Source organism: Cetorhinus maximus, chromosome 14 (genome assembly GCF_964194155.1).
Source record: "Cetorhinus maximus chromosome 14, sCetMax3.hap1.1, whole genome shotgun sequence".
Classification (NCBI taxonomy): domain Eukaryota; kingdom Metazoa; phylum Chordata; class Chondrichthyes; order Lamniformes; family Cetorhinidae; genus Cetorhinus; species Cetorhinus maximus.
The window spans coordinates 18,643,864-18,658,829 of record NC_135892.1 but is presented as its reverse complement, the minus strand read 5'-3'; the positions used below and the strand labels follow the sequence as shown (position 1 = coordinate 18,658,829).

Here is a 14,966-nt window from a genome sequence, read left to right as displayed (position 1 = left end):
TACTGGGCTTTGATAAATGGGACTTCCTAGTTTATCAAGTTTCCTCTCCGGGTTTCTGCTGACCTCAGCCTTGAACCCTATGCTTCAATTTCTCAATCTGCAAAAAGAACAGTTGCCCCCTCCTCCCAAGAAAATGATAAAGTGGTTTAAAATTAAAAGTCCAAACTCAGGAGAAGGTTTATTGCTTTCTCTTATGTATGTCACACTTTTAATCATACACCAGGGATAGCTCCTTTCTGCGAAATAGTGCCATGGAATCTTTTACCACCATCCAAGAAGGCAGATAAAGCCTTGGTTTATCCGAAAAGCAGCACTGCCAACAATGCAGTACTCCCTCAGTACTGAATTGCAAGGTCAGCCTTGAGCACAAAAAAAAAATCAGGTCCTGGTCTTGAACCCACAACCTTCCAATTTGAGGTGAGATTGTAATCAACCAAGACAGCAGCTGATACTCTAATTTTAATAGAGGTGTTCAAAATTGAGCATTGCTTTAAGAATAAATGAGGAGAAGCTAATTCTACTGGCAATAAAGCTGTGATTAGAAGAGCAGATTTAAAATAATTGGCAAAAAGATCAGAAGGGTGATGGTTTAGTTTTATGCAGTGATTTTATTTTTTTAAATGATTTAGAATGCACTGACTGAAAGCAGCGGAAGCAGATTCAATAATAACTTTCAAAAGGGATATGGACAGATATTGAATAAGTTCTTACATCCTACATAACGTGTCCATGGGGGAAAAAGCATGGCAGTGGGACTAATTGGTAGCTCTTTTGTGGGGCTGACATTGGCATAATGGGTAATATGTCATCTTGTATGCTGTATGATTCTATGAAAGCATTGTTGAACTTTAAATTGAGCAAATATTTATTTTTGTGGGATATTAAAGGGTATGAGGAGTGAGCAGTACAGTGAATTAAACCGAGTGAATTGGAGACTGGGATTAGCTTGGATGGACTGGATTTTACAGCAGGCTTTCGAACCCTGACGTTAAGACTAGGTGACAGACATGAGCCCACACTTGCCAGCTGTATGACCAGCTCAGCAATTTAAACAGAGGCAGTGTCCTAACCACCCCTCTACGGTTCGTTGTTCAATTAAGGACGCAGGCCCCGGATACTGCCGGTCCAATCATCAGGACTGTCAGCTCTAGAGCTTCAGCAGAGGTGGGCACTGCTGAAACAGCTCGGGGATCAAGAGGGCGCCTAAACATGGAGGCACCCTCAGAGAAGTAAGTATGAAATTAAAAATCAGAGGGACCAAGCAGGCGGGCTGCTCCGGCTGACCCATTGTGGCTGTGGTGGGGGGGCTGACCTTCCTTGCCCACAGTGTGGCCTCCTCTTTGGGGCATGGAGCCCCAATGACAGCAACAGGGAGGTCACCTCCAGTATGCTGGCAGTCCCTCCACACAGTGAAGTGCCATTCCGCCACTGGTAAATGGCCCCTAACTCGGGCCGTAATTATTTAAATTAGCTGCCTGCCTCCATTCAGTGGGCAGCTGATATGCATCCAGTCCTGCCGCGAGGACACTGCCCTGGCAGCAAGTGATGCGGAGAGCCATATCTCCCAACCTGCCACTCCAAGGATGGGAATGCTAAAGGACATGGGAAATGGGATTAGGATGTGCTGCTCATAGGATAGTAGGCTTGATGGGCGGAATGTCCTTTTTCTGTGCTAGAACCTTGTGATTCTGATGTGCAAGAATGATGAGCATGTCAATCATGTTAACATGGAAAATTGGAGGACCTGGATTAGAATCTGTGGTTTAGTCTTTACTCTGTAGCATTAGCAGTAATATTGTTGAATGCAATCTGTGTTTTTAATAGTTAATGCAGTTACAATCTACCAGTCATGATGCAGTCATTTTTCACACAAAAAATTGAATTATCCAAAAATTCACATTAAGTAATCCAATTAAAAAAGCAAATGTTTTATTCAAAAAAAGAACAAAATAATATGATTATCCAGGGAACGGAGCTAAACCATATTATAAAAGATAAATGATCCACTGATTCAGCATTGATCCAGTTATTTCCTTAGACCTACCCCTTTCCTTTTTAAAGATTTAAATATGTTCTCTTTCAATATATGCACTATGGAAAACCCAGCAACTGTTAACTCCTAACCGTTCAAGAAGCTTTATTGATCAGTGGTTGTGATAGATAAAGTGAGGCGCCCACTTTGATCTGATCAAAATAATAATGGCGAGTCCATCCTGTGACCAACTGAACAACCAACTATGTGGCTCAGTGGTAGCACTCTTACCTGAGTCAGAAGGTTGTGGGTTCAAGTTTCACTCCAGAGACCCAAGCATATAACCCAGGCTAACACTCCATTGCAGTACTGAGGAAATGCTGCACTGACAAAGATACAGCCTTTCGGATTAGACATTAAACCAAGGCCTCAACTCCCCCCTCAGATAGCTGTAAAAGATCCCACGTTACTACTTGGTGATAGGGCAGGGGAGTTCTCCCAAGTATCCTTGTCCGTATACCTCAACCAAAATCATCAAAACATTATCTGGTCGTTATTTTGTTTCTGGGAGTTTGGTGTGTGAAAATTGGCTGTTCTGTTTCTTGCATTACAAGTGTGACTATACTTTAAAAGTACTTAATCGGCTGTAAAACACTTTGAGATGCCTGTAAACCATTTTGAAATCCTGAAAGACACTATAGAAATGCAAGTCTCTCATTCTAATATACAAAAAAATAAAGTGAACTGACTCCGACACTACTATTGAGAGCAGGCTGAGCGCTGAAAATTTCAGTTCACTGCTGGGTGTTATGGTAAATTAAGACAAGCGGCCACCTGCAAACTGTGCGGCAAGAATTTTAGAGTCTGAATTGGAGCTGCACGGATAGCAAATCTGTCAGGAAAAAGCTATAAATAATTTCAAGAGGCATCTTCTCGATCTGTTACCGGGTTAATGTTAGCAGCAGGGGAATTATTCAAGTTATGTCAGTAGGGAAGTGTGAAAAATAACATTGGATACTAGCTCTGCATTGTGAGGATTCACTGGCTGAAGGCCAGCCAGCAGCCAGGTTAGAGAGCACCCAGTCTGACGATGCAATACTTTGTTCTCTTGGGAAGCATCCAGTGTGGGATAAATGGAAGTTTTAAAGTTGGTCCAAATGTACTAGTCCCTCTTGCTTGCCCCTTCCCCACCAGCTGCCTCCTTCACCCCCAAGCAGGTGAGCCTGCGTGGGCCCATGGTAGCACTCTATCCCCTTAAGTGAGAAGCCATGGGTTCAAGTCCCACTCCAGAGATTTCAGCACATGATTAGACAATCCATTGCAGCACTGAGGGAGTGCTGCACTGTCAGAGGAGCCATCTTTCAGATGGACATTAAACCAAGGCTGTATCTTGGATGGATGTGAAAGCTCCCACAGTACTATTTTGAAGAGATGGAGAAAGAGGTGTACCCCTCTAAATAATAAGAGCTATTTGATTGCATGGATAGTAAACACCAACACGACTGATATTTGGATTGAGTGGCCTTTTTTATGCTGTAACTTCTACATATAAATTAGAAAGAAGAAAAATGGTCACCGAAGAAGTGATCTCAATGGCGAATAAAACTGATGCTTGCATTGTAGATAAAAGACAAAAGAATTGCCATAAGGATAAATGACTTCACCATTTTGAATACTAAAATCCTTCCCAAACTGGAGCAGTGACGGACACTGTCAACTGTTCAGAACTGGACAATTATTTATTATCCTGTCAACATACTCTGACCAATGCTCCATGTAAGATGCATGGCCAAGCAGCAACCTGAAAGTTCCCATGCAGGCCACACACTAGTTGGCCCCTCAAGTTAAAACTTTAAAAATAAAATTTAAAGAGCCCACGCACTTAAATGAATTAGCCATGCACTAAAAAAAATTAAGAGAGTACGTTGACGCTAACCTCAGTTAAATTCATTTGGATTCATCTTACCTTATATGTGGAGAACAACACATAACAATTTTCTCTACAAAATCAGCTCTACTGAAGTGAATGGTGACTTGTGTACCTAACCACTTACTCTTGCAAACTAAAAGCAGAAAATGCTGCAGCTACCCACTTCAGCTTTTAAAGAATAAAATTGACAGATTTTCATCGCATTAGCCTGGCATTTGCAGTTTATCATTTTCATTTTCCCTCTAGGCCCAATGTGTGCATATATTAACAAAGTGTTTTATTCCCAATTTTCCCACATTTACAGTTCAAATCATACTTGATTGAGCTTTAAACAACAACTTGAATTTATGTAGCTTCATAGGAGTGTAAATCAGACAAAATTGACACTGAGCCAAAGGAGATATTAGGCCAGGTGATCAAAAGCTTGTCCAAAGATGTAGGTTTTAAGCAGGGTGTTAAATGACGCAAGTGTGGCAGAGAGGTTTTGGGAGGGAATTACGGAGCTTAGCGTCCTCGACAGCTGAAGGCATGGCTGGCAGTGGTGGGACAAAGGGAGTAGGTGATGCACAACAGACAGTGCAGTGCATTGGTTCTGGTGATGCACCAAAATTAATGGACATATGAAATTTAGTAGACACTTTAATTGAAATGTGAAGACTTTCAGCCACTTCATAACCAGGTTGAATGCTGCGACTCCGCATAACCTGTTATGCTGAGATCAGACATTGGCCTTGTCACAGGATTATAAGTGATTGAACTCAGTTCAGCATACACCGTGCTAAAACAAGCCTGTTCTTTCCCACAACAAATCTGTGTGATGGGACTATGGCGCATTGCTCTCGCTCTGTATCCTCCTCTCCCTTCATCCTGGCTTCCCATACAACAAATGTAATCCGGACCTTACTTTTTGCCCAGCCTTTGAGATTTTCTTGCATAATATAATACTGAGGAACCTTAATATGAGTTGGTAACACAGCCTCTCAGTTGGAAGGTCGTGGGTTCAAGTCCTACACCAGGACTTGAGCATCTTATCTAGACTGACTCTGCAGTGCAGCACTGAAGGAGGTCTGCACGATCAGAGGTGCTGCCTTTCAGAAGGCCCATTCGGCCCTCTCAGGCCTTAAAGATCCCATGGCACTATTCAAAAAATTGCAGAGAAGTTCTCCCTGGAATCCTCGTCAATGTTTGTCCATAAACCGAGTTACCTGAAACAGATTATCTGGTCATTACTGCATTGCTGTTTGTGGAAGCTTGCTGTGTGCAAATTGGCTGCTGTGTTTTCTACATTACAACAGTAACGGCACTTCATAAGCACTTGTTGGCTGTAAAGTGCTTTGGAATGTCCTGAAGTTGTGAAATGCACTACCGATCCAAGTCTTTCTTTTCAGTTTAATGTTGGGTGAAAAAAGTTACATTTTAATTAATTTACCCTGAGACCAGGAGAGAAACAAATGGAAGTGTGTATAGATCTGTCCATGATAAAAGCTTTTTCGGTGTCAAATATAGATGTATTAAATGGATGAAATGGTAAATGGTGAAATATTTACCATTGTTATGTGTTGTTATAGCAAACAAAGAACAGTGTTCAATTTCAGTGCCACTTAAATTTGATTCAGTAAAAAGTGCCTGAAAGTTTTGCTGCCTTTCAGTTTTGAGATGTGCTATGGTGTAATGACATTCAGTGGCCAGTTGTGTTGACACTGTCGGTCACCTCTTGTCGGTGCAGGAGCTGTAGCCGGAGTCTGCTGCTCCTGGATCATTTAGCCTTGTTGCTAAGTACACCAGCAGATCAAGTTTTATTGCAGTTTGTTCAAGTACCCTTTTCTCACAAAATTAGTGAACCTTGGTAGTTGAATGCAATGCCTCTCCAAAATCTCGTGCTCGTGCAGACACTCTTTTACACTCGTATATGCTCTTGCACACTTACAGACACTCGCCCTTATACACATGTTCACATGCTCGCGTGCTTATACACTCACCCCCATGACCATACAGGCTCACTCACGTATCTTTTTCTCTCTCCCCCACCACATTCACTCACTCAGTCTCATGCACTCTCTTCTACAATGTCATTGAGTGGCAATTCAGCAACAATCTTGAACAATTTGCCTTCTATTGCCTTGAGGTTTGAGCCTTTACTGCTGCCATAGCTGAGATCCACTAACTTTGTGTGTCAAATCCAAGATCCTCCGCAATGCAAAAACATCAGGTTTATATCCAGCTCTCTTTTGAAAATTATTATTGAATCTATTTCCACCACCCTTTCTGGCAGTCCCTTCTAGATCATAACTCATCTCCCCTCTGGTTCTTGTCCTACTTAACTTGAATCTTTTGGATACTGATCATCCTACCAATGGAAGCAGTTCCTCCTTATTTACTCTATCAAAACTCCTCTTCATTTTGAATACCTCTGTTAATCCCCTGATAACCTACTCTGCTTTCTCTGCCCAGATTCTTTAACCTCTCCAACTAACTGAAGTCTTTCATCCCTGGTACCATTCTATTAAATCTCCTCTGCACCCTCTCAAAGGCTTTGATCTTCTTCCAAAACTGTGGTTCCCTTAATTGGACATAATACTGCAGCTGAGGGCGAACCCAGTGATTTACAAAAGTTTCACATAACTTCCTGGTTTTTGTATTTTGTTATAAAACCTGTATTTTTTTTTAATAGCCTTCTCGACTTGCCACCTTCAGAGCTATTTTATATAAACCCCAATTCCCTCTGTCCCTGCATCCCCTTTAAAATTGTACCATTTAGTTTATGTTGCCACTTCTCACTCTTTCTTCCAAAATGTATCATTTTACAATTCAGTCTTTTCATTTTACAGATGCCCATTGTGGAAAAGATTCGCACAATAGCACAGAAAGTTTATGGGGCTGAGGATATAGAGCTGTCACCTCAAGCCCAATCCAAGGTGGACCTGTATGTCAGTCAGGTGAGATACTGTCAATGAGCAAACAACCTGTTAAGGCTAGGAATAGTATTTGTTCATACTGAGCAGAAGTATCTGGAGCTTGGCCTATTAATGAAGATATTCAAAAGAACCACCCATGAGTTGAAATCAAACTCGCATTCATGCAGCTTCTTGATTGCAGAGCAAACAATTACTGCAAGAAACTGCACAGAGCAGTGAAGTGGCCACCTACCGTAAATGGGAGAGTTGGGAGAAGTGAGCCGGGATCCAATGGAAGGCTTTTGAGAATATGTTGGAAGGAGTATTGGGAGGGAGTACCAGAGAGGAGTGTTAAGATTGTACAGTAGAGAGGACAAGTGCAGGTAAAGGCCATGTCACTGATTGTACAGTAGAGGGTGAGAGAGCATGTGGGAAAGCTGAAGGCAATGTCATACAGCAAAGGGAAGGAAAAATACTTTCAAATCTTGGTTTACGTAGAATGAAGGGAAAATATCTTGCAGACAGACTGTAAGGATAATAGAGTTTGCCATATTTTCAGAAGTCATGGCTGGCAGAGTTGTACATTAATTCTAATGAATAATGAAGCTTTTCATCATTGTAGACATTACAAAAACAAGTTACAAAATAAATGAGGAATTTTTTTTTAAAATAAATTGGGTCTGTACTCAAATCCAATTCATATGATGATAAAATGTTCATCTCTATAAAGGGCTTTGTGTGTGTAAGGAGCACATGTCAGAAAGTCACTGCCCACAATTTTTAAAAAAATTAAAATGAATTCTTGGTGTATGACAGGGGTGCAGAAGAGATTTATTGGAATGGTGTCAGGGATGCATGACTTCAGTTACATGGAGAGACTAGTGAAACTGGGGTTGTTCTCCTTAGAGCAGAGAAAAGGGACCAGGTTTCAAAATCAGGTACAGTTTTGGTAGAGAAATAAAAATGAACTGTTTCCAGTGGCAGAATGCTCAGTAACCAGAGGACACTGATTTAAGTGATTGGTAAAAAGCCAGGGGGAACATGAGGAAAAAAATTTAGTGAGTTATGATCTGGAATGCGGCGCCTGAAAGGATGCTGGAAGCAGATCAGTTGAAAGGGGAATTGCATAAATACTTGAAGGGGAAAAGTTTGCATGGCTACGGGGAAAAGGCAGATGATTGGGGCTCATTCAGAGCCAACATATGCACAATGGGCCAAATAGACTCCTAATAGAGTTCTACCATTGTTTGAACTGAGAAGTTAGAACTATCAGGAAAGATTGAACAGGCTGGGGCTCCTTTTTTCTAGAGAAGTAACTGAGTAGTGACCTGTTGGAGGCCTTTAAAATTATTAAAGAGTCTAATAGAGTAAATATAGAGAGTATATTTCCATTTGTCGGGGAGACCAAGACTAAGGGCCATAAATGTAAGTTGGTCACTAATAAATCCAATAAAGAATTCAGGAGAAATGTATTAACCGAGAGAGTGGTTAGAAAGTTTAATTTGTTACCACGTGAAACAATTGATGAGAATAGTATAGATGCTTTTAAAGGAAAGCTAAATAAGTACATGAAGGAGAAAGGAATAGCCCATTAGGGCTATGTGAAATAAGATGGAAAGTGATCGTGTGGAGCATAGGCACTGGCATAGACCTTTTGGGCCGAATGGCCTGTTTCTGTGATGTACATTTTATGTCATTGGAAGTAATTTTATTTGAGAAGTATATGTTTGTAGAGTTGAGACATATTTCAGTGCTCCATAATTGTTTGGCAGAAATAGATTTTTTTTAACAGTTTAAATCACTAACCATTTTTGTAAACATTGTAAATGTATGACCTTTTTTTGTCATGTGAAGATTCAGCCTTCAGTACAGGTCCAGGTTAACCAGTCCCAAGTATGTCCTGTGTAGTTAACACCAATATCTGTTTTGCTGATATGCTCAGTGACCAGTGTTTCCCCTTCCTGACTCAGGGCTTCGGAGAGCTGCCGATCTGCATGGCGAAGACCCATCTATCACTATCACATCAACCCGAGTGCAAGGGGGTTCCCAGTCAATTCATTCTGCCAATCCGGGATGTGCGTGCCAGTATTGGGGCTGGCTTTATCTACCCGTTGGTGGGCACGGTAGGTAACCAGTTCCCAAAATGTGTGGCAGTTGAACAGCTGAAACTATGTGAATCCATCAACACAGGTTGGCTAGATTTTCATTCTTCTCAACTGGGAACAAGATTTCACCCCACTTTGAGATAATTAGCAAAAGATTCAGACGAGAGATGAAGAGAAATAATTGTCTTTGGGAGACCCTGGTGTTGTGAAAGGTGCTAAATAAAAGCAAGTTCTTCCTTTCTTACTACAAACCGTTGATCGCATGCCCCCAGTTATGCTACAAGGTAACCCATTTTTTGGAATGGTACTAGGGATGAGAGATTTCAGTTATGTGGACAAGCTGGGATTATTCTCTTCCTTAGAACAGAGACAGTTAAGGGTAGGTTCAATGGAGGTGCTTAAAAGATGTATATAACTTTGGTAAAGTAATAGGGAGAAACTCTTTCCACTGGCAGCAAGGCCAGTGACCAGAAGACACAGATTCTCAGGTTGCTGTCAAAAGAACCAAAAGGGAGAATTTCTTTTCACTCAGCAAGTTGTTCTGATCTGGAATGCACTGCCTGAAATGGTGGTGGAAGCAGATTTGATAATTTTCAAAAGGGAGTTGGATGAATAGTTGAAGGGGAAAAGTTTGCATGGCTATGCAGAAAAAACAGGGACATGGGACTAATTGGACAGCTCTCTCAAGATGCTGGCACAGGTAAGCTGGACCAAATGGTCTCTTGTGTTATATAATTCAATGAGAGGGGAGCTTTAATTCTTCAGCATCAGGTAGAATGTAAATAAGATATTCCTTCTTACAAAGAGAAAAAGAACGGGCATTTAAATGGCACCTTTCACAATCTTGTGACATCCCAAGGCATTTACAGCCAATTAATTACTTTTGTGTTGTGATCACTGTTGTAATGTAGGAAATGCAACAGCCAATTTGTGCTCAGCGAACTCCCACATTCAGCAATGTGATAAATACCAGATAATCTGTTTAGTGATGCTAATCAGCATAAATATTGACCAAGACACCAGGGAGAACTCTCCCGCTTCCCTTCAAAATAATGTTGTGGTTTCTTATCCATCCACCTGAGAGGTCGAATGTTTCGTCTGAAAGATGCCACCACCAGCAGTCCAGCACTCCCTTAGTACTGCACTTTAATGTCTGCCCAGATTGTCCTCAAATCTCTAGAGTACAATGTGAATTTGCAACCCTCTGACACTGAGGCAAGAGTGCTAACAACTAAGCCATAATTGATCATTTGTAATAATGTTCAATACAAATTACAGGGTTGTTGTGCTTAGAAGAAAACATTTCTCATCGAAAAGGACTTTGTGGAATTCATAATTGGTGTCACTGGGACTTTAGTATTCTGGGTACTTGATGGGAGGCTGTGCAGTGTATGTTATTTGGAATACTTCCAGTTAATTCTTCTCTGCTCACTTCCACCTCCATAATGTTGCTGGTTTCCATCCTTACCTCAGATCATCTGATGCTTTGTTTGATAACGCTCCTGAGAAGTGCTTTAGGACATTTTACCACATCAAAGATGCTAGATAAATAAATGCAAGTTGTTGCTGTTGGGATGTTGACATTGCTCATTATTTCCTTCCACTTAGAAATGATTTTGAGGAATTTTTTGGGAAGGCCTTCAAATTCCCTAAATTTGAAGGACGGATTTAGGAATGCATGCGAAATTGATGCCCGAAAACCACATATCTCATATTGCAAACTTTGCTCATTTTCATCTGAAGAATCCTGTATTTTACGAAAATAAAATGCAGTGTATTCTGTAGACAGTTCACACTGCAGTCACGGTGCACATGGTGGAGGGAGTGAATATTTAACCTGTGATGTAGGTTGTTTCGTTTCTATTACCCTGCCACAAATGGGAATCAGAGTTTGATGTTGGAATGCTTCAGATGGGACAAGGAAAAAGATAATTAAAATTTGACATTCTCTCTTTTAAAATATGAAAGGATTGTGGAGCTAACCCCTCACTGACATCCAAAACTCATCCTAGATTTCCGTGGAACGTGATATGAATAGAAAGAGAAACACACATTTCAAATTTCAGCTTTTCTTCCCTGGAGAATTATGGTATACAACTCCAGGCTAGTGCTCTTAAGACTCAGGACTAAATCTCTGACATCTATCTGTAATTTGCAGCTGACAACTGCTGGAGTGTCTGAATTATTCAGCACCCTTTGCAGGAGCAGCCAACCTTTTGTCCTCCCAGTATAATGGGGGCCATATGTTATATGGTCACCTTAGCTCATGTATCTGCCCACCTGCATTTCATCTGAATTTCACCATGCTTAAGAGTGCTGTTCATAGTCCTGGTCTCCATATTATAAAAAGGAGCACTTGAAAGTGCAAAGAAAATCCCCAATAATGAAGGATTTATTTATCAAGGAAGTTTGAATAGGCTTGGGGTTCTTTTCTCAAGAAGCCTGTAAAAGGTTGTTAAAATTATAAAGGGGTTCAATATGGTTGACTACAATGCTTCCGCAACTAGGAGTCCTAAACATAAGATAGTAGTTAAGAAATTCAGGAGAAACCTCTCATTCAGTGATTAGAATGTAGGACTTGCTAGTTCAGGTGAATAGCATAGATCCATTTAAAGGAAAGTTGGATAGGTATATGAAGGGGAAAGGACAAGAGGGATATGTTGATAGAGTGGGAGGAGACAAGGGCCAAGCTCATAACCATCAACTTCGAGTAGTTTTTTATTCATAGGATGTGGGCTTCACTGGCTGCACCAGCATTTATTGTCCATCCCTAGTTGCCCTTGAGAAAGTGGTGGTGAGCTGCCTACTTGAAACACTGCAGCCCATGTGCTATAGGTACACCCACAGTGCTGTTAGGAAGGGAGTTCCAGGATTTTGACCCAGCAACAGTGAAGAAACGGCAACATATTTCCAAGTCAGGATGGTGAGTGACTTTGAGGGAAACTTGCAGGTGTTGATGTTCCCATTTATCTGCTGCCCTTATCCTTCTAGATGGTAGTGGTCGTGGGTTGGAAGGTGCTGTCGAAGGAACCTTGGTGAATTCCTGCAGTGCATCATGTAAATGGTACACACTGCTGCTGTTATGCATTGGTGGTGGAGGGAGTGAATGTTTGTGGATGCGGTGGCAATCAAGCGGGCTGCTTTGTCCTGGATGGTGTCAAGCTTCTTGAGTGTTGTGGGAGCTGCACTCATCCAGGCAAGTGGAGAGTGTTCCATTACACTCCTGACTTGTGCCTTGTAGATGGTGGACAGGCTTTGGGGAGTCAGGAGGTGAGTTACGCATTGCAGGATTTGTAGCCTCAAAACTGTTTTTTGTAGTCACAGTATTTATGTAGCTAGTCCAGTTCAGTTTCTGGTCAATGGTAACCCCCAGGATGTTGATAGTGGGGGATTCAGTGATGGTAATGACATTGAACGTCAAGAGACGATAGTTACATTATCTCTTGTTGGAGATGGTCGTTGCCTAGCACTTGTGTGGCGCGAATGTTACTTACCACTTGTCAGCCCAAACCTGGATATTGTCCAGGTCCTGCTGCATTTGGACATGGACTGCTTCAGTATCTGAGGAATCGCGAATGGTGCTGAACATTGTGCAATCATCAGCGAACATCTCCACTTCTGACCTTATGATGGAAGGAAGGTCATTGAAGAAGCAGCTGAAGATGGTTGGGTCGGAGACACTACCCTGAGGAACTCCTGCAGTGATGTCCTGGAGCTGAGATGACTGACCTCCAACAACTGCAACCATCTTCCTTTGTGCTAGGTATGACTCCAACCAGCAGAGAGTTTTCCCCCTGATCCCCATTAACCCCAGTTTTGCTTGGGCTCCTTGATGCCACACTCGGTCAAATGCTGCCTTGATGTCAAGGGCAGTCAGTCTCACCTCATCTTGGGAGTTCAGCTCTTTTGTCCATGTTTGAACCAAGGCTGTAATGAGGTCAGGAGCTGAGTGGCCTGGCGGAGCCCAAACTGGGCGTCAGCGAGTAGGTTACTGCTAAGTAAGTGCTGCCTGACAGCACTTGATGACCCCTTCTATTATATTACTGATGATCAAGAGAAGGCTGATGGGGCAGTAATTGGCCGGGTTGGATTTGTCCTGTTTTTTGTGTACAGGATATACCTGGGCAATTTTCCACATAGCCGGGCAGATGCCAGTGTTGTAGCTGCACTGGAACAACTTGGCTAGGGGCGTGGCAAGTTCTGGAACACAAGTCTTCAGTACTATTGCCGGAATATTGTCAGGACCCATAGACTTTGCAGTATCCAGTACCTTCAGCTGTTTCTTGATATCACATGGAGTGAATCGAATTGGCTGAAGACTGGCATCTGTGATGCTGGGGACCTCCGGAGGAAGCTGATATAGATCATCCACACGGCACTTCTGGCTGAAGATCTGAAGATTGTAGGAAATGCCTCAGCCTTATCTTTTGCACTGATGTGCTGCACTCCCCCATCATTGAGGATGGGGATGTTTGTGGAGCCGCCTCCTCCAGTGAGTTGTTTAATTGTACACCGCCATCCACAACTGGATGTGGCAAGACTGCAGAGCTTAGATCTGACCTGTCGGTAGTGGGAGTGCTTAGCTCTGTTTATCACTTGCTGCTTATGCTGTTTAGCACACAAGTAGTCCTGTGTTATAGCTTCACCAGGTAGACACCTCATTTTTAGGTATGCCTGGTGCTGCTCCTGGCATACCCTCCTGCACTCTTCTTAGAACCAGGATTGATCCCCTGGCTTGATGGCAATGATAGAGTGGGGGATATGCGGGGCCATGAGGTTACAGATTGTGTTCGAGTACAGTTCTGCTGCTGCCGATGGCCCACAGCACCTCATGGATGCCCAGTTTTGAGTTACTAGATCTGTTCGAAATCTAGCCATTTTAGCACGGTGATAGTGCCATACAACACAATGGAGGGTATCCTCAATGTGAAGGCGGGACTTCGTCTCCACAAGGACTGTGCGGTGGTCACTCCTACCGATACTGTCATGGACAGATGCACCTGCGGCAGGCAGGTTGGTGAGAATCAGGCCAAGTATGTTTTTCCCTCGTTGGTTCTCTCACCACCTGCCGCAGACCCTATGTAGCAGCTGTGTCCTTTAGGCCTCTGCCAGCTCAGTCTGTGGTGGTGCTACCGAGCCACTCTTGGTGATGGACATTGAAGTCTCCAACCCAGAGAACATTCCACACCCTTGCCATCCTCAGTGTTTCCTCCAAGTGATGTTCAACATGGAGGAGTGATTGATTCATCAGATGAGAGAGGGCGGTAGGTGGAAATCAACAGGACATTTTCGTGCCCATGTTTGACCTGATTCCATTTGAGTTCATGGGGTCCAGATTCGATGTTGAGGACTTCCAGGTCAACCCCCTCCCGACTGTATACCACTGTGCTGCCACCTTTGCTGGGTCTGTCCTGTCGATGGGACAGGACATATCCGAGGATGGTGATGGTGGCGTCTGGGACATTATCTGTGAGGAATGATTCCGTAAGGATGACTATGTCAGGCTGTTGCTTGACTAGTCTGAGAGACAGCTGTCCCAATTTTGGCACTAGCCCCCAGATGTTAGTAAGGAGGACTTTGCAGGGTCGACAGGGCTAAGTTTGCTGTTGTCGTTTCCGGTGCCTAGGTCGATACCAGGTGGTCCGTCCGGTTTCATTCCTTTTTTGAGACTTTGTAGCAGTTTGATACAACTGTGTGGCCTGCTAGGCAATTTCAGAGGGTATTTAAGAGTCAATCACATTGCTGTGGGTCTGGAGTCACATGTAGGCCAGACCAGGTAAGGATAGCAGATTTCCTTCCAAAATGTCATAACCGACAGACCAAATGGCCTGTTTCTGAACCGTTATGACCGATGCAGTTGGTAAAGTGGAGTTATTTTAAAATCCCAGAGGGAAATTTTAAACAACTGTCATAACCTATAATTTTAAGTGTTATGTTTGAGATGCGACTCTAAATTCAGTAATCAGACCACCAGTTCTCGAGGTTTTACATTAAACTAAGTGAAACATTTTATTAATTTACACAGGTTAAAAAATATATATGTATATACACATGGCTACAAATTA

The 14,966-nt window shown here is 42.6% G+C and overlaps 1 protein-coding gene across 3 annotated transcripts in view; it reads left to right on the top strand.

Annotated features, from left to right (window-relative positions):
- Positions 1-14,966, top strand: part of mthfd1l (methylenetetrahydrofolate dehydrogenase (NADP+ dependent) 1 like) — a 196,217-nt gene that overhangs the window by 136,475 nt on the left and 44,776 nt on the right. For all 3 annotated transcript variants that reach the window (XM_078556605.1, XM_078556603.1, XM_078556604.1), the window contains exons 25-26: positions 6,731-6,838; positions 8,767-8,919. In XM_078556605.1, the coding sequence (XP_078412731.1) occupies positions 6,731-6,838; positions 8,767-8,919 (261 nt within the window). The remainder of the gene's footprint in view (positions 1-6,730; positions 6,839-8,766; positions 8,920-14,966) is intronic.